Source organism: Xenopus tropicalis, chromosome 8, assembly GCF_000004195.4.
Source record: "Xenopus tropicalis strain Nigerian chromosome 8, UCB_Xtro_10.0, whole genome shotgun sequence".
Lineage (NCBI taxonomy): Eukaryota > Metazoa > Chordata > Amphibia > Anura > Pipidae > Xenopus > Xenopus tropicalis.
This window is the reverse complement of record NC_030684.2, coordinates 109,948,566-109,976,381: the sequence shown is the minus strand read 5'-3', so window position 1 is coordinate 109,976,381 and position 27,816 is coordinate 109,948,566. Positions and strand designations below refer to the sequence as shown.

Below are 27,816 nucleotides of genomic sequence, written 5' to 3'. Positions count from 1 at the left end.
ATGCACAAGACATAGAGCCACTGACTGAAAATACATTGCATTTTTATTACCCTGTTCAGTTTTAGAAAATGTTACATCCTTCTTCTCAGCCAGTAAAAAGTCCCACTACATTAAATTCCCCCCTGCTTTAAATGTAAAAAAAAATACTTATCTCCTTGGATTAGGGAATGAGCGATGAAAAAGCATGTACTTTGCTGCACACTAATAAGTTCTACAGATATAGGACCTGTTATCCAGACTGCTCAGGACCGGGGGTTTTCCAGATCGTTTCTTAAAATTGGATCTCCACACTTTAAATCTACTAAAAAAACGATTTAAACGTTAAAAAGACCCAAAAGGATTGTTTTGCCTTCAATAAGGATCAAGTACAGGGAACTGTTTTACTATTACAGAGAAAAAGGAAATCATTTTGTAAAATTTGAATTATTTGATAAAATGGAGTCTATGGGAAAGGGCCCACCATTAATTCTGAGCTTTCTGGACAACAGGTTCCCAGATAATGGATCCCATATCTGTACTATACAAAAATAATATCACCCTAAATGTTTTCATTGTTTCCTGCATTATGTGACATCTCAAATCTGATTGGCCGAATAAATCAATTTGCCCAGTGGAAAAACCAGGTGATCAAAGTGGCAATGTTTTTGTGGACGCAATTAAACTAAAACATGAGGTCAGTCATCAAAGCGCACTAAGTGATATTCAGTCATATTTATTGTGCAGGGAAGAATGGAATAAACTATTTGATGTGCATAATATAAGATATAAGACGCATCAGTGAAAATCATATTTGTCAGATGTATTAACTGGATAAACGTTGTACATTGATGCAAAAGGAAAGCTTCTTCCACCTCATGCAGAAAAGGGTGCAGGTCACTCCTGAACCCCCCAAAGAAACACTGCAGGTTCTCCTTTTAGCTCACAGTGCTATAGAAAAATGAGTACAAAGCAGCGAATCAGCAAGCAGCATAGCCTATCTCTTCCTAAGGCCTATGGGAGAATTTATAAACCATGTGGAAATGCTGCCACTCCCTACAAAAATGGTGTAAAATTACAAAAGTTACATTTGCTCACCCTGTATGTAAAAAATGAACTGGCACGGATGTTCTTCATACAGCAAGAGGCATCTAGCAAAAGGTTCTGGAGACAACACAGAAAAAAAAGTATTGCTGGTGTCCATATGGAATATCTAACGCTAGTATGACAGGTAACAGATATGCACTAAGGCATTTGCTCTTAAAGAGTCCCTATTCACAGTAAGAATGCAACTGACTGTACAGGTCTGGGTAACACTAGTATTTAGCAGACTGTGACAACTCAAGGGGCGTACTATTCTATGGGCCATGTTGTCTTCACCAACAAGATCAGTGGTATACTGCAAGCATTATTTATGTATGTGTTTTTTGTGGGCTTCATGATTTGTATTGGAAACCTAGAGTAGAGCTGCCAATAAACACCAGTACAGTGGGAGGTACTGAAGTATGATTATATCTCTGCGAGTGATAATATGGGTTTTGAGCTTAAAATAAACCTGAGCTATTGCGGAGTGACAGGTCTGCTGGATGCATAGGCCATACACAAATGGTTTTCTAACTGTAAATGAAAAAGAGCAAGTAGTCCATTATTCAGAATTAGGCGCTCTTTGTCAGCACCAAGAGACTCATAGGTATTAACTGATATATTATACAATATAATTGTAGTTCCACAGAGAGCATACAAGAGGTATGTTCCTCGCGTGCATGCTGCCCATGTTAGTAAGGAACACTTTGACTGTGCGTTTCTGTCCTGTTGTGCACACTTTTTTGGCACATTTAACAAGATATACAGTTTATATAACGTTGGTGGGGTTGATAAAGGCTGTGCTAGGAATCCACTTTAGGAAAAATGCAGACTTTATTGTTCCTGCTGATCCTTCGCTCAGGTCTGCATTTGGGCTGCTTGGTCTGGATAAGCTCCTCAGGAGTATTTCCCAAAGGAGGTAACAGCCGTTTCTTGCTGTTCCTTTTATCAGAGAGCCACTGTGGGGGTAACTCAAAAGGGCCAAAACCAAACTGCATGGAGTACTTGTCATTTAGCACTTCGCTCTCCCCTGGCATCACAGGAGCCACTTGCGAGGCAGAGTCTGTGCTCTGGGGAATAAATTTCTGCACAAGTGTGTGTTCCACCTCGACGCTGGTACTTGGCAGAGCCTCCTTTATTTTATAGTTTCTAGAGGCTTCTAGCTTGATCTCATTATCATCATCCTCCTCCACAGATTTGAAGATCTGTTGCTGGCCAATGTGGAACATCTCCAGGAGCTGGCTGCCAGACCGCACACTAGGCTCTAAGTTGACTTCTGCAACTGAACCGAGGTTGACCACATTCCTTCTGCTGTACCTGCGGTGGAGCTGCACAATGGTGCCCACTACACATTTGCGGACAGATTTGTTGACAGTTAAGAAAAGCAAAGGGTTGGTGACCAATGAGACTTTGGGTAACCAGATAGCAGTAAGCAAGAGGAAATCTGAGATATGTGAGGAATTAAGCATGGTGCGATATATTACCAAGGTGACATATGGAACACTGCAGATGATAAATACTACAACCATAGATAGAAGCATGGCATGAAGTTCAGCTTCCTTTTGGGAGACATACGGTATAGAGATTGTATTTTGAGGTGTCCTTAGAGCTGCTATAATCACTTTCTTTTTTTGACTTGCACTCAGTGCTCTGCGGATGAGAAGCATGAAAAGGAAAACCACAACCACCGGTATGAAAACAGTGGTGACATTATAAACAAGGACATACACTAGATGGCCCAAAGAGTGACCCCATGATGGGGAGCAGGTGGACATGGCATAGATATCAGTCACATTGGTCACAGCAAACACTGGAACACTGGCAACAACAGCATGTGCCCATATATAGATCAGCAGGTCTCTGGCTTTGGAGTCCGATATCTTCCTTTCTAATGGATACAACACAGAGTAATACCTGGAAACAAGTAAAAAAAAGATTTAGGAGAGGAAGTGAAACATAAAAAAAGCTTAAAAAAGATCATTAGCATGGATTGGCCCCATTTTGGATCTTAAGATGTAAGCAGATCAAGTCTCTTGCCTAATGTCACATCTATCTGGATAATAAACCATAATTCCTCACTTTATAGCAAAGTTCATGGGAAGTTAATAGCTAATAAGGACAATGTATATTGAAATGATTCATAGGGAATGATTAGTGGCCTAAACATCGGCCAGTAGCTAACAGCACCTAAGTGAAAGGAAGGTATTTACAGAGTAATTCTCTCCGTTGGTACCTGTAAGACATAGTGCTTTGCAGCCTTTCAGGAACTAATCACAAAGCATGTTAAGATATCAGAAAAGGGCATATTTATTACTACTTTACACACTTCACTCTTGTTTGTCCTAGAGATTAATTCACCAGGTAATGGCCCTTAGCAACTGCCCAATAAGATTTTAGGCTTTATGCCCAACCATCAGTGTGAGGATGACCCACTGGGTTGCACCTTGAACAGTTCCTCCTGCTTTCTAATCCAATCACAGTCTATATGGACACTTCTGATTTAATTCTGAGGACCAGTAGATGAATAGGAGAATCAGCACTATCTGCTCTATCCATGCTGATGGCTGATTTAGAGAATATCTGATCTTCCACCTTAAGGCATGGATAATGGATAGGAGAACTCATCTATGTCTGCTTTAAAACACACAAATAGTTAATTCAGTTCATCCCTTACTAAAATGAAACACTCTTTGTTAGCTTCTGCCGTGGAATGAGACCCTCAGTCCCAGTATTCTGAGAGCTGCCTGTACTTAAAAAAAAACATGAGCAAAAAAATCAATCTTTCACAGCCATTTTCTTTGTGCTGGATCATTTTCAGTTATGAATAAATATGAGCTGGGCATGAATAAACACCTCGGAACCAGATCTTGTGTGCTAATTTTCATTTATTACATTTTATTCTGAAGCTTGACATGTTTACAAATAGAAACACTTCCAAAGAAGCAAGTGGGGGAAAGTGATTCAGTCTGGATGTATTATTTCAGCAGGTATGAGATGACAACTTCATGGACTTTTTATTTCTGTTTTAACTTACTCTCCCCCAACGAACAGAGGGTGAATTTGAAATGGGAATTACTTTTTGCTTTCAAATAATAATTATGTCCAATGTTTGCTTTGGACACATACAAAATGAGTCAATTAGGAACCCACTAATGATTTTATGACTTCTCTGGCCTTTACATCTTGGGAGGAGGGAATGTATAATTTCCCATTTGTCAGTGGGTAAGAGGTGTGTGTTGTGTGTGTGTGAGCAGTGCAGGTAAAGCTATGGACAAATGGTTGATCTTACCTATCCAAAGCAATAGCGGCAAAGCTGAGAATAGTCACTGAACAGAAGACTTTGTGCAGGAATTTGATGATCTTACAAAAGAGCAGGGTATAAATCCACCAACAGCAGTGTGGGCTGGCACTGAGTACAATGTCAAAAGGCACACACACTAGGCTGGCACAGATCCCGGAGCACGCAAGATTTTTCATTAATCTGTTGGTAACGGACTTCAGGACTGATGTTTTACAGGTTGACCACAGGACCATGAAGTTCCCTAAAAATAAAAGCAAGAAACGAGATGAGCTTTAGCACAGTAAAATAGTGAAGACTGTGGGTAGCCTGCACAAACCAAAAGGACTGGTACTGGCAAGTAATGTTCTGGCTATTATGTTAGACAACTGCTCACTCCAGCCTTTACAGATTACATTTTTGCCTAACTATACTAGAAATATATTTTATGCTTCATAGCCTATCTATTTGCCCAGTTTTATTTTTACACTGAACTGTTCTTTTAATCAAACTTTTGCCTAGGTCTTATGTTATGAATAATTGGTGTTATTTAATAATGCCCAATGTGTTGTACAAATAATATGTACCCTGTGCTGTGAGTGGTAATGCTGTCAGGTCCTGAATGTGCTACCTGATCTGCCGGCAGCAAAAATGTTAAAATGCCCTTTTTAATTTTGTATGTTTAACAGGGGGTTAATTTCATTTACACATTTTATTGCCCTTCAAGGCTTGCCCCTGCATATTTTCATCCAGATTTATACCCACTTGCCATAATTAAATGTTCACAATAATAATGGGATATGTCTGAGATGAGAGAGTCTCTTGAGCATGGAAGAGCCCTCAGTTAATCGAGATGAAGAGGAAATGTTCTGCTCCAGTATAAAGGCTATATACAGAAGCCTCTTACAAATGATCCCATCATTATATCAGTCTAAGATTGTTTCTGAAATGTACTCAAATCCTATTGCTCATCGGAATTGGCTCTTTTCATGTTTAACGGTACTCTACTATGATACTGCATGACGTATGCCATGCCTATATAAAAGGGTTGCTGTACCCTCCACCTTAGTTGTACTGAGTTGTGCTTAGGGCAATTCATTTACAGTATCTTTTTGTACTGATCATGGCACTCATCATTGGCTTCTTATATCCTAAAATAACAGATCACAGCCCTTACTGGTCACCCCCTAGAAACTTTTTTCATGCTTGTGTTGCTCCCTAACTTTTATATTTAAATGTGGTTCATGAGTAAAAAAGGTTGTGGGCTCTGCTGTAGAATATATCCTTAACATGGGTAGCAATGCCATCACTTATAATTGGTGCTTAGTAATATAATTTTGTCACATGACTCACAGAAACATGCCTGTTATAAAATATAAGAATAGTAGAAGTGACCTTGGAGTTACAAGACCTGTATAAAGGGAATTCTTCAGCGACTTTTAATATCCCTTTTCTAATTTTCTATTTTACAATAGGATGTGACATTATTCTCTCTCTCTCTATATATATATATATCATATATATATATATTTTAGTACTGGCAAACAGTCCAACCCTAATAAATTCTTGGGGTTTCTTTATAACCTAACAGGCTGCAGCTGGGAGAATTGAGGAGGTTGTTTAGAAAGAAAAGACCATCTCCCATCTCCAAAAGACCACGTTATCCAAAAGAAAAGACCATCTCACATAGAATCAATTTTAATCAAATAATTCAGAGCTTTAAAAATGATTTCCTTGATCACTGTAATATTAAAACCAGCTATGCCAGCGAGTGATCCTCCTCGTCCTTCACATGTGCGCAGTAGAGTGAAAAGCCGAACTTTAACAAAAAAGCCAGCTGTGAAAGGAGAAGGAAGGAAGAGAATCGATCGCCTTTATTTACCCCGGCCGGTGCAGTTTTCTCCAGGAGCACTGACTGGGGGTTTCAGGTAAATGATTACAGTCACTGGGCACTAGTGATTTTGCCTTTCTTTCTCCTTTAAAAGGTTTGTCATATTATCTGTGTCTCTAAATAAAGTTGGTTGTTACAAGCCTACAAGGCCTCAGGAGCGTGGTGGCAGAAGCCAATGCAGTGCACAAAAGGAGTGTAAAACTCAAGAATGTCTCATCATAATCAGGTACCAGGAACAAAAATGGCTACAAGCACTTTCCCTTATGCTTACGAGTGTCCTATGAACAATACCTTGCAGCTAACCGGGCCCTCTTCAGATCAAGGAGGAGGTGACTAGTGTAGGTAACGATGGCTGCCTTACATTCAGTAAAGAGTATATATGAGCACCTCACACTTTTTTATGTTGACAAGTCATATATACTGAAAACTCTGGATGCAATACAGATTTCCAACTTCTGCATCAAACCCCCAGGGCTGTGCTAGGTGGACAGGGTGGTGACATGAAGGGTTGGGGTGAGACAGTTAGTACAAGGAAGAGAAAGCTTGAAGTGCCAGAGCTGCACTTCCAAAAGCCTCTGTTTCAGGTTGTTGAAGGGACTCACAAGCCACTTCTTTCAGCAGATGCCTGCAAAACATGTGCTTACACTCAAGGTCAGCCATTTTATATGAACAGATCACTATCAAGATCTATTCTGAGGACTTGCATGCCTAGAGAAGATCGCTTTGAGGTTGATGTAACAGTGTTCCCCCCTGTGCAGGGAAGGTCTGTGCCCCTAATGATGCCCAGTAGCTCCCCACCTTTTATTCTGTTTATTCCCCTATTCTGTGCTGCTGTCAGTTACTGAGCTTAGGGACCGACGCACAGTATACTGTATATATAGAATATTAATGTCACAATATAAGGCTGATTAGTGATTCATTTGGATTCACATTACATGGCAGCTCTGAAACCAATGCAATTAGCATCAGAATTTAATAATCAGACCTGTAGCATCAGTTTATATGACAGACAAAGCTCATTTTCTGCTTGATAATTTACAACAACCCCTGAGCTTAGCTTCTCAACAGCTTCTCAGAGCACAAGGAGCATGTGCAATGCGCCGGACAGTTCTAACAAATTTAAGATGGGGAGCTCCTGTGACTTATATAAGACTTGTGACTTGTCAAGACTTAAACTTGTGGCTTGTGCAGTCAGTTTAGTATTTAAAATATGGTATTTCTAGCCATATTCATTATAAGGGTTTAGTGTTCCTTTAAGTCTATATAGAGAAAACAATATTTTCACAGTGCAATAAGGACAGTTGTGTACCATTGCTACATTTTTACAATTTGGCAACTGGCACTTTAAGAACTGGGAATCTCCGCCTTGAGTCTATGGCTTAAATGCAGAAAAACTGTGCAACAGAGGATGTTCTTAATCATCATATAAAAATATAAGATATAGGCAACAATATGGCTTTTGTTATTCTCTGTATAAAATGTATTCTGAGAAGAAAAAGAAAAAAAGGAAACAGGGGCAAAGAAATTTTCATTTAGTGAACAATCCATATAGAGCCTAGTGACCAAAAGAGGGTAACACATATACCAATTATAAACTTCTGTGCTACCCAAAAAAGGGTACAGCTTTGTTTATTTCAATCCATTAAAACATTAAAAGCCCCATGTGGATAGCCTAACGCATTTCATGCTAACCCAGCACAGGAAAAATATGGAGATTGAAATAAACAGTTTTTCCATTTATTGAGTAGCACAGAAGTTTAGAATTGATACATAAAGATGCCTTGCAGTGTTGGGGTCCTAGGTCCCATTCAAGCCTTGGGTTTCTTCCCACACTCCAAAACCATACAGGCAGGCTAAGTGGTTTGTGAAATGAGAGGCAGGGTGCAAAAAATGGTGCAATCCGGTCTAGCTGAATTGGGCTCTTGCATCCCGTAGTGTTCTTGCACATCTGTCCAGGGTCTTGTAAATGACCCCTGGTAATGATAGGGACCCTAGAGTGTAAGCTTTACTTTGCCAGGGAGTGATACGAATGGTGTAATCATTGTGAAGCACTGTGTATATAAATACCAGATAATAATATATGCAACATAGTAAGCAAGCTATCTTACATTTGGGGTGGGGGGGGGGAGATTGTGTGTGTGTACATGGGTAGCTTCATTTAACCAAGAAATCTACTAGAACCTTAAAGAGAGATGCGTACAAGCTTTACACTTCATTTTAAACTTCGTGACAAGCAGGGAAACCTTGTTTCCAAGCACAGATGAAGCTGCATCAGGGGTTCAAGAGAACCCAGTCTCCTAGGCAATTTAAAGCTACAGTGACTTTTCCAGGAAAAGAGATGTGGGGGGAAGGGGGTAAGGCCTGGGGAAAGGGAAAGAGTGGGGCCTAGGGCAATGCAACATGAGAAAGGAAATGTAATGGAATGTAATTTATAATATACATCCACAACACACAGGTGCACACCAAACAATGTAAAAAAAACAACTGCCTGGGTGCAGGAAAAATAAACAATTTGCAAAAATTAAGTTCTGCACTCACAGGATTTTAGCAAAAAATAAAAATATTTTTTTGATTAAATATTTAATTTAATTAATTAAGACTTTGCCCATGAATAAAATGTTTTATTTATTTACCAAAGAATTGTAAGTGCAGAACTGCTAAGATGTTAAAGACAAAGGCATTAATATCCCAACCTATGCTGGAAGGATGCAATGATATGTACGGTATTGCAAGTCACCAAAATAAGCTGCATTAAATAAATATATCACACGATGGCAGTCTCTAGCAACGTATATACTACCTCTGTACAAGTATAAATCAAACATATAAAAAATTTCAATAACAAAAAATGATGGAGGTAATCAAAAATAAATATTATATACTACTTGTCTAGTAGTGCATAGCAACCAATAGGCACAGAGCCTTTATTGGTTGCTAGTTTGAACACTAACATTTGATTGGTTGTTATGGGTTACAATTGCCTAACTCTGCCATTCTGCAACTCCATAAAACAATAACCTGTACCAATACCAATAAGGAACAAATTGCAGAAGAGTAACATAATTACCAGATTTTCTCTTAGTTTTATCCATGTTGACCCTGCACTCTTACACTGGCCTAGCACTAATAATGCCTTAGGTGGCCATGTAATAATTTTGTATCAGGTCTAGTAATAGAAACCAACCAGCAGGTAGTATTTACTGGTTGCCTCTTTGAAAGCAAACAGTGGTGACTTGAGCAGGTCTTATAATGTATGGCCAGCTTGCTTAGTGAGGTTCCCCAATGCGCCCACCTAAGGTAAATGATATTAGGCTGATCTGATTATTTGGCCCTAGAGCAAAACAGATGAATCACAAGGACAGGGGATTCAGGCTGTAAGGGCAAGGACCGCATCAACAAGCTGATGCAATTCTCAATCCAATAAGTACAATGTATAAAGTAGTGGGATTCCTGCGATTTCCATTCAATGATTTCATGCTAAGTGAAAAAATCGCAATGGATTTATTTATACAATTGTCGCTGAATTCTTTGGAGAACTAATTAGTTATGCAACTGGCAGGGAATACAGGGTCCAAGCCGCTATAGACACCAAAATTACTGTTTAATATAATTAAAAAATAATGTTTCCTCTTAGGGAATAGAATATTGTTCTCCTCAGCTATCCTCTTGACAGCAAATACTGTATGTAAAGATGCGTGTAAATGGTACAGAATTTTTAACTGATTATATTTAGTTTAAGTTTCAGTATGATGAAGCGTCTATTAAACAATCCCACGATAGTTCCCCTTTAACGATAAGGTGCAGAAGCTGGTGTGTCTAATAGGCAAAAGTGAGCCTATTAAGCCATTCACCTTGTGCTTGTCCTAGCTCTGCACCCTTGTGCTGGCTGTATGTTTGTTAGCGCAAAGTGCAGGGCATGGCACTCTTTACTGCCAGGGAGCCCAGTACTTAACATTTGCCTTAAGCAGGCAGAAAGTACAGGGCTGCCAGTGTACCTTGTGCCCTCATTCACTATATATAGGAGCTTGCGTGTGAATCCCCACTGGCTGCCATCTGCATGACAGGTGCAAAGATTCATATATATAATTAATCCTTATTGGGGGTAAAACAATCCTACTGGGTTTAATTAATGTTTAAAAGATTATTTAGTAGACTAAGGTATGGAGATCCAAATTACAGAAAGTCCTGAGCATTCTTGATAACAGGTCCCATGCCTGTATTAAAATAAAGATGCAACAGATAGTAGCACTTGTGCCACTGTAGATCAAAAGCGGTGATCTGTTGTGGACAAGTTTGAAAGCGTGGATCCTTACTATTATAGGGCTGCTGAACCCAGAGTGGGTACAATAAGTTAATTACATAAAATACAGCATTTCTAGACGTGATATTTTTTTGGATTTAAGTCTTTTTTACTTGGCTTTTTGCCCCATTGGTACATATAAAACTAGTTACCATTCTGATGATGAGACCCAGAAATGATGGAGTTAAATGTCCCTGTACATGGTATATACAAATGAAAAAGTCATGTTCAAAGTAAGCTGAGCAGCCAAAGTGTCACAGCAACATGAAAGGCACAAAGTGCCTCTGAAGCACATATTCCCCAGTGTAGCTTATCAGCGGCGACTGATGTCCAAACAGACTTTAAGAGCTACTTGGTTATTTAAAGCCTCCTCTGGTTCATCGGGGAAACCTACGGTGGCACAACCTGTGCTTTCGCTAACAATCTGTCGCAATGCGTTTCATGAATGAGCGATTTCCTTTGAGAATGATACAATAAATAGCAAGCCTCTAGCGTTATTTATATTTAAACTTCACTGTTGCTTGCATGAGTCTGAGCAGAGACAGCAGCATGAAATAAATAATAATAATGTACCCTATAATGTAAAACATAAGAATATTATAGCACATCGAGGAGTTCCATGACCATAAGCACGAGGCTAAAGATGACGTCTAATATCCTCATATTTTAAAACAGAGGGTACATAATTTTTTATAAGACATTAATGTTAGTGTGTCATCTTCATTAAAAAAAAGCTTTGTTTATACAAAGCAGTATTTTACACAATTTTTTTTGGAGACCTGCAATGTCCAGGGGTATAGTTTCCCTTTGAGCAGATATATTTTATATCTGACATTGTGCCCATTTTCCAAGGAAATGCCATTAGTAAAGGTCTCATAAAGTGGTACAAATGATACTCCATGGGAAAGAATGTTTTACTTAAAGGAAAGCTAAAACGGGACTGCTGGCAACCATAGATCCCATGTGACATGATAAATGGAGTGTTATTTGCTAAGATGAGATGAATCATCTGTGAACCTAAAATACATCAACAACTGAATATTGATATAGGAAAAACACTAGATACCATCTAGTCTAGTGTTCTTAGACATGCGCACGTAATGTGCTTCTTTGAGAAGACTAATATATAGGAGATGCAGAAGGTGGTAATGGAAGGGGAGAGAGCACGTCAAAGACATGGTGGAATACCTGCTATCCTACAGCCACAGTCCCTTCCCAGAGGCTATTATCCCACTGCTACTATAGGCACCATCTCTCCCTACTATACCTGCTATCCCACAGCCACAGTCCCTTCCCAGAGGCTATTATCCTACTGCTACTATAGGCACCATCTCTCCCTACTATACCTGCTATCCCACAGCCCCAGTCCCTTCCCAGAGGCTATTATCCCCCCACTGCTACTATAGGCACCATCTCTCCCTACTATACCTGCTATCCCACAGCCCCAGTCCCTTCCCAGAGGCTATTATCCCCCCACTGCTACTATAGGCACCATCTCTCCCTACTATACCTGCTATCCCACAGCCACAGTCCCTTCCCAGAGGCTATTATCCTACTGCTACTATAGGCACCATCTCTCCCTACTATACCTGCTATCCCACAGCCACAGTCCCTTCCCAGAGGCTATTATCCCACTGCTACTATAGGCACCATCTCTCCCTACTATACCTGCTATCCCACAGCCACAGCCCCTTCCCAGAGGCTATTATCCTACTGCTACTATAGGCACCATCTCTCCATACTATACCTGCTATCCCACAGTCACAGTCCCTTCCCAGAGGCTATTATCCTACTGCTACTATAGGCACCATCTCTCCCTACTATACCTGCTATCCCACAGCCACAGTCCCTTCCCAGAGGCTATTATCCCACTGCTACTATAGGCACCATCTCTCCCTACTATACCTGCTTTCCCACAGCCACAGTCCCTTCCCAGAGGCTATTATCCCACTGCTACTATAGGCACCATCTCTCCCTACTATACCTGCTATCCCACAGCCACAGTCCCTTCCCAGAGGCTATTATCCCACTGCTACTATAGGCACCATCTCTCCCTACTATACCTGCTATCCCACAGCCACAGTCCCTTCCCAGAGGCTATTATCCTACTGCTACTATAGGCACCATCTCTCTCTTCTATACCTGCTATCCCACAGCCACAGTCCCTTCCCAGAGGCTATTATCCTACTGCTACTATAGGCACCATCTCTCCCTACTATACCTGCTATCCCACAGCCACAGTCCCTTCCCAGAGGCTATTATCCCACTGCTACTATAGGCACCATCTCTCCCTACTATACCTGCTATCCCACAGCCACAGTCCCTTCCCAGAGGCTATTATCCTACTGCTACTATAGGCACCATCTCTCTCTTCTATACCTGCTATCCCACAGCCACAGTCCCTTCCCAGAGGCTATTATCCCACTGCTACTATAGGCACCATCTCTCTCTACTATACCGGCTATCCCACAGCCACAGTCCCTTCCCAGAGGCTATTATCCCACTGCTACTATAGGCACCATCTCTCCCTACTATACCTGCTATCCCACAGCCACAGTCCCTTCCCAGAGGCTATTGTCCCACTGCTACTATAGGCACCATCTCTCCCTACTATACCCGCTATCCGACAGCCTCAGTCCCTTCCCAGAGGCTATTATCCCACTGGTACTATAGGCACCATCTCTCCCTACTATACCTGCTATTCCACAGCCACAGTCCCTTCCCAGAGGCTTTTACTCCCACTGCCACTATAGGCACCATCTCTCCCTACTATACCTGCTATCCGACAGCCTCAGTCCCTTCCCAGAGGCTATTATCCCACTGGTACTATAGGCACCATCTCTCCCTACTATACCTGCTATTCCACAGCCACAGTCCCTTCCCAGAGGCTATTACTCCCACTGCTACTATAGGCACCATCTCTCCCTACTATACCTGCTATCCCACAGCCACAGTCCCTTCCCAGAGGCTATTGTCCCACTGGTACTATAGGCACCATCTCTCCCTACTATACCTGCTATTCCACAGCCACATTCCCTTCCCAGAGGCTATTACTCCCACTGCTACTATAGGCACCATCTCTCCCTACTATACCTGCTATTCCACAGCCACAGTCCCTTCCCAGAGGCTATTACTCCCACTGCTACTATAGGTACCATCTCTCCCTACTATACCTGCTATCCCACAGCCACAGTCCCTTCCCAGAGGCTATTATCCCACTGCTACTATAGGCACCATCTCCCCCTACTATACCTGCTATCCCACAGCCACAGTCCCTTCCCAGAGGCTATTATACCCCCACTGCTACTATAGGCACCATCTCTCCCTACTATACCTGCTATCCCACAGCCACAGTCCCTTCCCAGAGGCTATTATCCCCCCACTGCTACTATATGCACCATCTCTCCCTACTATACCTGCTATCCCACAGCCACAGTCCCTTCCCAGAGGCTATTATCCCACTGCTACTATAGGCACCATCTCTCCCTACTATACCTGCTATCCCACAGTCACAGTCCCTTTCCAGAGGCTATTATCCCCCCACTGCTACTATAGGCACCATCTCTCCCTACTATACCTGCTATCCCACAGCCACAGTCCCTTCCCAGAGGCTATTATCCCCCCACTGCTACTATAGGCACCATCTCTCCCTACTATACCTGCTATCCCACAGCCACAGTCCCTTCCCAGAGGCTATTATCCCCACTGCTACTATAGGCACCATCTCTCCCTACTATACCTGCTATCCCACAGCCACAGTCCCTTCCCAGAGGCTATTATCCCCCCACTGCTACTATAGGCACCATCTCTCCCTACTATACCTGCTATCCCACAGCCACAGTCCCTTCCCAGAGGCTATTACTCCCACTGCTACTATAGCAGCCTTCTCTCCCATAGCTATGATTAATTTGCCAAAGGACATTATCCCTTGGTCAGATTGTCTGGCACTGCAGATACTGCCATAACTGGAACAGGAATGCTGTTATGATTATATTAATATATTTCTAGCCATGTTATGAAGTAATAGTGCCTGGCCTAACACTGAAATGCAGTGGAAGGGGGTATATCCTTTCTTAAGAAGCCTGAGTGATATTAACGGGAGAGTTGAAGGTAGCACTACTCAGCCGGCTCTCACATTGTTTGCTATGGTTACAGAAAGGGATGTACATAGAGGACTAATCATGCCTATTAGAAGAGTCGTGCATTGTGAGCAGGACACGCTAAGGTCAGAGCAAGCATACACAGCGCATTGGCTAAACTGCAAATGATGCTCTGAAGCTATATTACGTTTGCTTGATTCTGACTATTATGCAATTTGTTATTAACGCTAATGAGCGCTCTGTGACTACCACAAGTTGTATTTAGCCTGTTTCCTATTCTCCTGGCCCTAAATATAAATCTAATTGATTCTACCCTGTGGAAGGCATGAGTGTGCCCTTTATCTGCGCACACAATAGCGCTGCGTCTGTGGCTAAATATAGCTCTCCAGTCTTTTCTAATTAGCGAGTATCACAGTAGCTAATACAGACGCTCTCTCGCTCTTCCTCGCTTCACACTCCGCTCCCCGGGGCCTGTCACCATCGCTGGCTGAGTTGCCCTGGTAACCGAGCTGTTCTGCCCCTCCCCCACTCTCTGTGAGTAATGTGAAAGTGCTGTTTTTTTCCTGAGGAGTATTTTACAGTTATTCCCCTGATCCCTTTCGGCTGCCTCCACACTCACTGATGAACTTGCAGCACATCGCCTCCACGGCACGACTCCGCACGCCCAAGCAAGCCAGGCTGCTAGGGCACTGGGACGCATTCAATATGGCTTCCCACGCACTGCTGTCTAATATCTTGTGGCAGGACTGGCAGTGCCAGACTGTAAGTCTTACACCTTAGCTAAACACTGGGATTCAATGCTTTTATTGTTCCACATTGTCATGTTAACGTGCATCACAAAAACAATACACGGCAGGTGCAAACAAAATAGCTCTTTCTCTGGGTTCCTGTAACATAAAAACAGGGACAGATTGCAGAAGATAAAGACCAACTGTCTCGTCAAGGCTGCACGTTTGTTTTTCACTTGAAGGAGCGGTATGCCTTCATCCTTCTTTGCTTTTGTCTATTGTAATTATTCAGAGGTGAATGTACAATTATTTTCCTACTGCAGTATTAAACCCCAGAATCAGTTTCATCCTTGTGTAAGTTGCCATTGTATTTAATAGTGGCCTACATGTATGTATAAAAACATACAAAATGATTACCCGTGCGTGTATAGTGGCCCACCGATACCACTATGGATACTGGTCAGTTTGGGGATCAGCAGGTTTGGAAATTTCATCTGCCAATTCACCATGTTGGCTAGCACAGATAAGGAAGGGACATAGAACACTGTTCTGAGCTTTCGTGCTGTTTCCATACACAATTAAAGGAGATGGAAAGGTAAAAACTAAGGAAGATCAATCAGAAAGGTCTATGTAAGCTCTATCAAAAGAAACACAGGATTTCTTGTCTTCTTTTTTGTAAACATGTTCTTAGGGTATCTGACTTCCTCTCAGAAAAATCCTTCATTCCTGGTGCCCAGAGTCTGCACAGTTCTCTTCTCTCTCCCCTCTCCTGCTCCCCCCTCCCATAAGAATTCATAAAATTAACTTCCCCCTCCCTTAGGAATGTGTGATCCGAGCTATAAGGCTAGGGCTGCAAGCGGGAAGCTACTTAAAATGGCAGCTGTTGTCTTAAACAAACAGAGAAAGCTTCTAGGGCTCTTTACGCAGGTATGTTAATGGTTTCTGCAGAATAAATATAGTGTTCTAGGTGGCACTAATGTGGCTATTCTATTGGCAGTAAAATGCCAAAATGACTTTCCTCCTCCTAAACATCAGCCAATCCATGGCCACAGCTGCTCATACTTACAAGTATCAGAACATTGCAGGTGCTTTATAATTTTGCCATAAAAGCATGGTACCAATGCTTTTACATTATCTGATCCCCTATGTTCCTCTACGCAGGAGGGGGGGGGTTGCCATATGTGTTTAGCAGAGGTCCATTAGCAATAGAAGCTATAACTGAAAAGATACAGTCAGGTCAGCAAAACTGCCAAAATTATTTACAAAAGTGGTCTTATCAGGAAAAAATGATCAGCATGACCTACAGGTACTTTTACCTATAGTCTAGTTTTTAGTGTCTAGTTTTTAAGGGGGGCATTTACTAATGCTTGGATTTTTTTTTTTTTGTTTCTGATTTTTTAGTGCTAAAAGTTGCAGGGAAAAAAAGTAAATTTACTATGCATATAAACAGCTAGAAACTCAAATTCTACAAATTCACCAGCTAAAACTTGCCGAGATCATGAAGAAGTCAATGGCAGATGTCTATTCCCTTCCCTGGAGGATCCTTCTTTTGCTTCAAAATTTTAGAGGCTTCAGATTTGTGATGCTGCTTTTTTTGTCCAAAAAAGCAGACATTTTGGTGCTAATATCTGAAAAATTTAGAGTTTCATGCCTTTACTGTGCATTTTTGCCACGCTGACTTTTTCTGTTCAAACTTTTTAGTAGATGGAAGACATTTGTGGAAATGAGTTTATTTGAATTTTAAAATTAAAAAAATGAGAAAAGATATAGTTTTAGTAAATCTGAACACCAGTATAACTTTAAGGCTGCCCACAAGCTTCCTTAGCACCCCCAAAAACTCAGTTATTGACTTATAATTCCCTCACAAGCAGCCTAGAGGAGTGGTGTGTTGTCACTGTAGTTGTGGATAGTCATATAGGGCCATAAAAGGATTTGTCCTTAGCAAGAATATTTCCTAGATTTGCTCTTAGTATCTATAGAGAAATATCATAGAGAAATATCATATTTTATCCTTTATTATCCAAAGGCATGCTTTGTTATTTAGGGAAGGAAGTATCGAACCACAATTTGCAATTTAGAAACTGCATCATCTTTTACAACATGTCACATTTAAAGGAAAAATAAAGTCAAAGTCACTTGGGGGTGCCAAAATGTTAGGCACCCCCAAGTGACTTTGACCGCCTACCTTTTACCCCGGGCTGGTGCCCCTGTGAGGAAGGAACAGCACCAGCCCGGGGTAGCTGCCGGCGCTTCCTTTTCCTGATTCGCTGCGCGCGCATGCGCAGTAGAGTGAAAAGCCGAACTTAAATGTTTAAGTCGGCTTTTCACTCTACTGCGCATGCGCCCACCGCTGGCACTCAGGAAAAGGAAGCCAGGAAGACGGAAGCGCTGCGCTCCAGGTGCCCCGGGCTGGTGCTGTTTTCTCCTAACAGGGGCACCAGCCCGGGGTACGAGGTAAGCGGTTAAAGTCACTTGGGGGTGCCTAACATTTTGGCACCCCCAAGTGACTTTGACTTTCGTTTCCCTTTAATGGGAATGGCATACAGTACAGTTCTGCCATGCATCCCTAGATATCAGGTAATCAACGAAGATGCCTAACATTTGTCACTTCCCAGTGATTTCACCTTTCCTTCTCCTTTAGGGCAATAATTAATCAACTTAACTAAGGTTCACACCCAGATTTCTTCCCTCTCCCTGCAGAATATGTCGGCACATACCACTAGGCTAGAGCTGCCTCATTGGAAACTCTGGGGGTGGATTTCCAGCAGAATTTAATGGCCGCAGCCTGTGAAAGGGCTCCATAGATTCTATAAACATCTATCACGGAAACATGTACTATATGAAAACACAGGCTCATTGTACAGGTATTGGACCCCTTATCCGGAAACCAATTATCCAGAAAGCTCCTAATTATGGGAAGGCCATCACCCATAGACTACATTATAATCAAATAATTCACATTTTTACAAATTCCTTTTTCTCTGTAATAATAAAACAGAACCTTGTACTTTATCCCAGCTAAGGTGTAATTAATCCTTATTGGAGGTAAAACAATCCTATTGGGTTTATTTAATGCTGAAATGTTTTAGTAGACTTAAGGTATGGAGATCCAAATTATGGAAAACCAGAAAACCCCAGGTCCCGAGTATTCTGGATAACAGATCCCATACCTGTACATGGAAAAGTTGGATAGCCCATCCTTAGAGGAGATGTCTCCATTCTTATGACTTGTAAACTTGACGAGTACAGTCAATGATGAAGTGAAGAAATATAAAAATATATTAAAGGGGCTGTAAACTCAAAAACAGAGAATAAAAAAAGATGCTTTCAATAGCAGTTCACAAATAGCTTTAAAACCAATGATTGTTAAGTAATGTATTTTGGAAAGCTGAATAGAATTGCAGTTTCTTTCATTAGGGTTTACATCCCCTTTAAAGGAATACTGTCACGGAAAACAATTTTTTTCAAAATGCATCAGTTACTAGCATTGCTCCAGCAGAATCCTGTACTGAAATCTGTTTTCAAAAGAACAAACACATTTTTTTACATTTAATTTTGAAGTTTGACATAGGGCTATACATAGGGCTATACATATTCTTAGTTTCCCAGGTGCCCTCACCCATTTGACTTGTACTCAGGTAAACTTCATCATCTTTTTACTGCTGTGCTGCAAGTTGGATTGATATCAACCCCCCCTGCCCCCCATAGCAATCGATCAGCAGGACAATGGGATGGTAGCAAGAGAGCAGCTACCTGACCCTCATATTGCTAAAATGCTCCCATGCCCTACCTAGTGGTAGATATCAGAATAGCACGTAATAGTAAAAATCCAAGTCCTGCTGACACAATTCATCACTCCTCCAGTTACATTGAGAAAGGGAAACAATAGCTTATCATAAAGCAGTTCCATTGTGCAGTGCTGGCTCCTTCTGAAAGCTCAGTATTGGGCACAATGCACTGAAATGGCTGCCTACACAACAATATTACAACTAACAAAAAATTACATTTATTGGTTGAAGAAAAAAAAATTGAAATGGTAGAATTAATTATTTCCAATGTACACAGTGTGATTTAGTAATAAAATCTATACCATCAAATATCATGACATCATTTCTTTAAAATTAACTACTACCCAGGTTTAGATGTGTATTCACTACATATTGTATAATACTTCCACCGGTAGCAGCATGAATTTTTTAATCATGTTAATGCATCTTACAGCTCTTTGCTGCTGCTATATTTATATTGATTCAGCATGGTTATGTTACCAGTTGAAGGAATGCAGCAGATATAATAGTTGGTAAGTGGAATTCCCCAGCATTTCATACACATGTAAGAATATGTTACTGGCACCAGAGCTGCCGTGAAATCTGTTCATTTAAGAAGAAATCCAGTACAGTAACAATGGATCTCAGCTCTTTCTGTAGATGAAACTATATTTATCTGTACTAGAGCTTTGCTAAACTATACTGTGCATATGGCTGTAATAAATCACATAGCAGGCACTAAAATAATACACATGGGACTAATGTTTGCTGTTCTAATATATCACTATCCCAGCTGTGTCAGTGTATGGACAAACACTTATCATGCATTACCATGCAGCGCTAGAGTATGACTCAATTCAGTCACAGTTAATAGAAATGCATACCTGCCATCACCTGAATTTTAGAAAAATACAGATAATTTAGCTTACAACATTGACCCACTTTCTAGTAAGCCCTACAACTTTTGGGGTCCTTGCTCTGAAAAAAACAACCATTAGCAGTTATGAAGATGGCGGCTTACTGATCATATTGATTGGGTCACCTTCACACATACTACAAAGGGCATCACATGACTACTGCAAATAATATAATAAAACACAGGGATAAGGGGTATTTCCATAATATGAATCACCATATTTTAATTCTACTAAAAATCATTTAAACATTAATTAAACCCAATAGGATTGTTTTGCATCCAATATAGATTAATTCTATCTTAGTTGGAATCAAGTACAAGGTACTGTTTTATTATTAGAAAGAAAAAGGAAGTGTTTAAAAATGTGAATTATTTGATTAAGATTGAGTCTACGGGAGGTGGCCTTCACATAATTTTGAGCCCAACATATCATAATCATCTCCATGATTTGTTGTGTTTTACTGGTCCCCTGCCTGGGCGGATAGTACAGGTATGAGATTCCTTATGTCATAGAGTAAAAATTGTTTTTTTTCCCTCTTTAATAAACAGTACATTGGTAACCAAGCTGAATGAATCCATATTGGTGGCAAAACCATCCTTTTGGGTTTATTTAATGTTTAAATGAGTTTTAGCAGAAAAGGTATGGTAATATAAGATCCCTTATCCAAAAAGATATCCAAAAGTCCCAAGCATTCTGGAACCTATACTTATGCCATCTGCCTTCCCTGGCCCCTTCACACTGTCCTCTAATGCAGACATGATTTTCTCTCTCCCATAAAACCACCCCATTCTACTTCCATTATCAGCCACTCTGGGAGCTTTGAAAAATGAACTGTTTGATAGATTCTTTACAGAAAAAAGAATTACATTAACTATGTTCATGATAGCAAATGTTTCATATTATCACACATAGTAGATAAGGTTGAAAAAAAGCTACATCTATCAAGTTCAACCTCTTCTTCACTTGATAGCCCTCTAACTTCTAGTTAACCAAGAGAAATTAACTAATAGTTAATTTGAATAACCCTGTATTTTTCACTTTCCAAAGCTACAGTATCTAATACAGTCAGTACAACCTCTCCGGGAAATAATACTAATAATTATAATAAACTTACAGATTTCACTTAAAAAATCCACATGTTAAGAAACTTCCTTTCTTTTAATCTCATTGTCCCTTTGTATTGTGGAAGGATCTACTGGTGAATGTGGCATCAAAGAGTTTATGGTATGGACCTAAAATATTAAGCCAAATTAAGGGGGAACTCCACTGACACCTGAAATTAAACATTTTTTTAAGTATATCATAACATTGACTGTGCATGCTATTTATAATTTTGCCATTAATCTATTTGCCTGATGCTTTTACCTTAACCCTCTGATCCCCCATGTTCCTCTATGAGGGGGCTGCCATATTTGTGCAGCAGGAGGCCGTTAGCATTAGAAGCTATAACTGACAGGCTGAGAAGGGACAGTCAGGTTGGCAAAACAGTCAGGTTTAGGGACTTCAAGTAACAATTAATTATAAAAGCAGCCCTAACTTTTGATGTACATTAATATTTTCAAAAGTAATCTTTTAGTGTCAGTATCACTTTAAACTTTTTGAAAGGAAAACATAATTTCAAGCAACTTTGCATTAAACATCAAAATATGCAGTCTTTTCATCAATGTAATATGGTTTGGAACAGTTCCCTAAGCCTGGCCCCCTGGCTCCAAGTTTTTATCCTGGGCCAGGAAAATGGGGAAAATGCAGGAAAACTTTGGGAGCAAAGAAACCTAGTGGCTGCCGAATTTTTGTTTTTTTTTGGAAATTTTGGTTGCGGCACATCACTACAAAACCATTCTTTTACTTAACATTCCCAGGCACCCATGACAGAGATGTGCAGTAAAATCCAATAATTGCATTTAGGGGTCCTGCTGCCACAAGGCCCCCAAAGCTGCTCCTGGTAACTTGAAGAGCTGAATTTACAATTTTTACAATGGAAATTCACATAGAGGGCACAATTGCGCTCTCTACACTAGCAATGTGCCCCCCCATGGCACGGGGGGCATCACAGGAACTGCCTTAGGAGGTTTAGGGGCCAGAATCTACCCTGATTGGTAGGTTATATGGCAGAAGGGTGCTGCATTACTTTTTTATCCCCCGGTAACATTTTGTTCCTAAATGGAAATGTTTAGCCTAATGCTATATGTAATATTCTCTGTATAAATGCTCATTTACTGAACAGGAGATTAGGAAAGTACATTGCACCTGTGAAAGTACCTAACAACTAGTGTTTCCCTATGTATAGGTCTCCATATGATCAGCTAAACCACTATTTTCAGGGAGGGAGGTTTTTCAGTTCAGGGAGTTTGAGAAACATAATGGCCACCATCTTAGATAGGTATGTTAAAGAGGTTGTTCACCTTTTGATTAATTTTTATTATGACATAGAGAGTAATTTTCTGAGACAACTTGCAGTTGGTCTTCATTTTTCATTTGTAAAATTTAAACTTTTGTTCAGCACCTCTCCAGTTTGGAGTTTCAGCAGCTATCTGGTTGTTAGGGTCCAACCGGTTTAAATGAGAGAGTGGTATATGAATTTGAGAGGACCTAGAATAATAGAAAAATGATTTATAAAAAGTAACAATAACAATAAAACTGAAGCCTCACAGAATATAATAATAATAATTCAAAAACTGTAACAAATTAATAATGAAGACCAACTGAAAAGTTGATTAGAATTGGCCATTTTATAACAAACTAAAAGTTAACTTAAATGTCAAACTAAGCCCCCCCGACCCCAATCACATCATCTTCCTACGTCAGTTGACAGGGACATAAACATTACAGCTCTTGGCGAGAAGAGCGAGAGGATCAGGGAGCTGTGGGACATATACATTTTTTAGGTAGGTGGTTCTCTGAGGGTCAACAAAGATGACCAGGTATAGTATACCATGTGACCTCCCCTGACTTCCGGCAATGAAGGCACTTACAGAGCATGTGCAGCTGCTGGACTAGAAGCGCTGTGCATGCTCCGTGCCTAGAGGCAGTGGGAGGGATGAATGGGAAAAAGTTGCCTAATATCACCCCAATGCAGAGGAGAAAGTGCAAAGAAATTAGCAGTTTTTCTATAGAAAAGCAAAGCGACTGTAATAAACTAGCCAACAAACAATGCTAATAACTATTCCACAACAGTTGAGGCCACAAGCTGTACAGGTCAGTTCTAAAACAGTTTGTCCAATAACTGTGGGAGTTACAGATCAAATGTATATGAACGTAGCATGCAAACTTCATGGCACAGCTGCACAATTTTGTCTACAACGTGCCTGGTCCCTATTACAACTATAGGCCTTTGGTCAAAGAACATTCATGGTGCACTCAATCACAGCGCATTATAGTGTACAAACATACCCTTAGAAGTCTATTTAGTTCTAAACTGAAATACACAATAAAGGTAGAAAAAACCTCCATCAGGTCCCTCTGTTACAGAGATCCCCCACCTTTTTTAAGCCACACTCAGATGTAAAATGTGTTGGTGAGCCACACAAGCACTGAAAAAGTTCTTTGGGAATGCCAAATAAGGGCTGTGATTGGCTAGTTGGTTGCCTCATGTGGACTGCTGGCCTGCAGGAGGCTAAACAGGAGTAAACTTGTGTCTCTGCGCTTCCAAAACTTGTCTCCAATCCAGAAATGTAAAAATGGGCACTTACTTTGAGGCCACTGAGAGCAACATCAAAAGGGTTGGCGAGTAACATGTTGCTCATGAAACCCTGGTTGGGAGATCACTGCTCTATTATTTAGGTATACCCCAGCTATAAAACTAAAGTAAAGTCAAGCCAGTGCATGTAAGACCTGGCCAAAACCTTTACACTCAGAAATGTCCAGTCTACAGGTCCAGGGACGTATTATCCCAAAAATGATCTACAAAGCTATGAAATATGGGAATGCCATTTCTCCAGATTGCCTATTTAAAGCAAAACTATACCCCCAGAATGAATACTTAACCCACAGATAGTTTATATTATATTAAGTGACCTATTAAAGAATGTTGCCAAACTTGAATATATATATATCAGTAAATATTGTCCTTTTACATCCTTTCCCTTGAGCCACCATTTAGTGATGGGCTGTGTGCCCGCTCAGAGATCACCTGACAGGAAATAATGCAGCTCTAACTGTTACAGGAAGTAGTGTGGAAGCAAAAGGCAGAACTCTGTCCATTAATTGGCTGATGGGGCCTAGCATGTATGTGTGCCTTGGCCTGTTTGTGTGCACTGTAATTCATATGATCCCAGGAGATGGCCCTTAATTCTTAAAATGGCAGTTTTCTATTTAGAATTACCCAATGGCAAATACAGGTATGGGATCCCTTATCCGGAAACCCGTTATCCAGAAAGCTCCGAATTACAGAAAGCCTGTCTCCCATAGACTCCATTTTAATCAAATAATCCAGAATTTTAAAACTGATTTCCTTTTTCTCTGTTGTAATAAAACAGTACCTTGTAATCGATCCCAACTAAAATATAAATAACCCTTATTGGATGCAAAACAATCCCATTGGGTTTAATTTATGTTTTATTAATTTTTAAGTAGATTTAAGGTGTGGAGATCCAAATTACGGAAAGACCCCTTATCCGGAATACCCTTGGTCCCGAGCATTCTGGATAATGGGTCCTATACCTGTACTACTAAAAAAGTATATTTTTATGAAAATGGTTTATTTAGATGAAGCAGGGCTTTACATATGAGCTTGCTTTATACAAAATATTGCCATAAGAAAAAATCGGTTGTGCTATCCAAAATAAAGTCTATAGTAAAGTTGGAGTGCGTATTCCTAAAAGCCGTGGCTTCCAGCTGGAGACACGTTAAGTGCAAAATACACAAAAGGAAGTCACTCGCGATTCAGTAGGTGCAAAAAACTCCCTCCATGCAGGTTTATTGGAGTAATCAGTGAGAAGGATACAGATGTTTCAGGAACCTCTCCATTCAGTGTATCACTCAGGGAATGCTACTTTGAAAAAGGGAACAAGAGGTTCCCGAATCGTCTGTATCCTTCTCACTGATTACTCCAATAAACCTGCATGGAGGGAGTTTTTTGCACCTACTGAATCGTGAGTGACTTCCTTTTGTGTATTTTGCACTTAACTTTATACAATATATTTTTATAGAGACCAACATTGTTTGGGGGTATAGTTTTCCTTTAACCAAACTGTTCTTCATTTTTTACTGATTTCCTTTTTCTCTGTAATAATAAAATAGTAGCTTGTAACTCACAGTAACTAAGCTGCATGCATTCATATTGGTGGCAAAACAATCCTATTGGGTTTCTATTAAAATGTTTGTTTAGTAACCTTAAAACATTGTATTGCACATCATGAAATCCCTGGTACCAAGCATTCTGTATAACAGATCCCTATTACCTGTACTTAATTTGGTAAAACACTAAATCACAGGACTTTAGGATTTCCTAGTAGTCCTAGTAAGACTGACAGGTGTTAGCACTGCTGTCATTTACAGCAAGGATGTTGATCCTACAGCTAGGGGCCATATCCATGCCAATTTGTTCAGCCCTCTATGATGCCCTTACAATGGGTTTGTCTGCAACCAACAAAAAGAATTAAAAGGGTGTGAAAAAATATTTCTAAGCTAATACTTGTCAAAGTGACTCCAACACTTTATCTGCCCCAGGAGAATAATGGCTAAGGAACCAGGGCTGGCAAGCAGCACAGCAATGAATCTACTTGTATGCAGTGAACATACAATTATCAGGGAGCTTAAGTTCATCCCCAGCTGGAGGGCCACACACTGGGCACCCCTGAACTTGCCAGTATAAGAATAATGGGCTGTTATAGGTAAGTGACTGACAGGTGTACCCAAGGACCCAGCAGGGCACTGTGTATGTACCGGGGGAGCTACACACCCAGCAGGGCACCGTGTATGTACCGGGGGGAGCTACTCACCCAGCAGGGCACCGTGTATGTACCGGGGGTAGCTACTCACCCAGCAGGGCACCGTGTATGTACTGGGGGGAGCTACTCACCCAGCAGGGCACCGTGTATGTACCGGGGGGAGCTACTCACCCAGCAGGGCACCGTGTATGTACTGGGGGAGCTACTCACCCAGCAGGGCACCGTGTATGTACTGGGGGAGCTACTCACCCAGCAGGGCACCGTGTATGTACTGGGGGGAGCTACTCACCCAGCAGGGCACCGTGTATGTACTGGGGGGAGCTACTCACCCAGCAGGGCACCGTGTATGTACTGGGAGGAGCTACTCACCCAGCAGGGCACCGTGTATGTACTGGGGGGAGCTACTCACCCAGCAGGGCACCGTGTATGTACTGGGGGAGCTACTCACCCAGCAGGGCACCGTGTATGTACTGGGAGGAGCTACTCACCCAGCAGGGCACCGTGTATGTACTGGGGGGAGCTACTCACCCAGCAGGGCACCGTGTATGTACTGGGGGAGCTACTCACCCAGCAGGGCACCGTGTATGTACTGGGGGGAGCTACTCACCCAGCAGGGCACCGTGTATGTACCGGGGGAGCTACTCACCCAGCAGGGCACCGTGTATGTACTGGGGGGAGCTACTCACCCAGCAGGGCACCGTGTATGTACCGGGGTAGCTACTCACCCAGCAGGGCACCGTGTATGTATCGGGGGAGCTACTCACCCAGCAGGGAGCCCACGAATATGAGCACCTGGGCGCTGGTAGTGAAATGTCGGTAGGTGAGCCCGTCGCTGGCTGCGCTCCGGTTGCTCCATAGGAGCTGAGAGTACGACACGTTCCTGATCCCCAGGGCTCTGCTCACCGCCTGCTGGAAGGAACCCAACTCGCTCCTGTTGGCGAACACCCAGCTGCCATTGTGCTCCATGGTGACTGGCGCTGCTTTAGCCTTGGGCTCCCAACGCCGGCCCAGGACTCGCCGCTCCGAAACCCCCGGTGCTACATGCGCCCATTTCCCGGGAACCTTCAGCCGGTCCTTCCCTGGCCCTGTGCGCGGCAGGGGGGGAACCACAGGCCTCTTTGTGCGACCCTCAGTCTGAACCAACATGCCCAGAACGCACTCATGCCTGGCAGTGGGGAGAGAGCGCCCAGTCCCATCTCTCCTCTCATTGCCTGTCACTGAGCTCTGGCACGGTGCGCTCTGCCCCTCCTTTATCAGCAGGTGGGAGAGAGAGGGAGCAATGGGAGCAGCTGAGGCAGAATGGCTTCCCCTCTGCCTGGGAGCCGCCTCACATCCCCGACTGACTCCGTTATGTTTGGGAGAATATTGTCAATAGTCCTAGAGAGCGCTGAAATAAATAATGAAAGCGCAGAGGGACTGTGGAGCCAGCTGGGCTCTGTTCCCTCTGTGCTTGTAAGGGGTTAACTTACCCAGCCAGTGCAGTCAGGAAAGGGCAGCCCCCCTTGCTCGCTCCTCCTCCCTCCCCCTCTGTGCCTGCATCTCCCGTGCTGCTGCTGCCACTCTGCTTCTGGATTCACCAAGCGGCATCCTAGCTGCTCCAGCTGCTACTGCTGCCTGCATCCATCGGCCCCCGCCAGCCCCCAGCATAAGCGACGACCTGCTGGAGCAGGTGCGGGCAAAAATTGCTGTGGATGGAGCCAACTGGCTACACCAGCTGCTCGGCCCCATCGGCACTGAACAGAGACAGGGGACACAAGCGGCGGGCAGCGCTGGGAAGCGGCCGGCTCACCACTCCCTCCCTCTCGCCTGAGCCCCAGTCCCCCACGCGCATCTAGGCGCACGTCCTCCGCGGCGGAGGTCAGGACTGCGGCCCAGGCGCCTATGGCCAG

At 42.1% G+C, this 27,816-nt stretch overlaps 1 protein-coding gene across 1 annotated transcript; it reads right to left on the bottom strand.

Annotated features, from left to right (window-relative positions):
* Positions 1-696: 696 nt before the first annotated feature.
* On the bottom strand, positions 697-27,129 carry gpr176 (G protein-coupled receptor 176). The gene is given in 3 exon segments (NM_001102864.1): positions 697-2,973; positions 4,349-4,601; positions 26,692-27,129. Coding segments are annotated over 3 exon segments (1,566 nt in total). The 5' UTR covers positions 26,894-27,129; the 3' UTR covers positions 697-1,862.
* Positions 27,130-27,816: the final 687 nt, after the last annotated feature.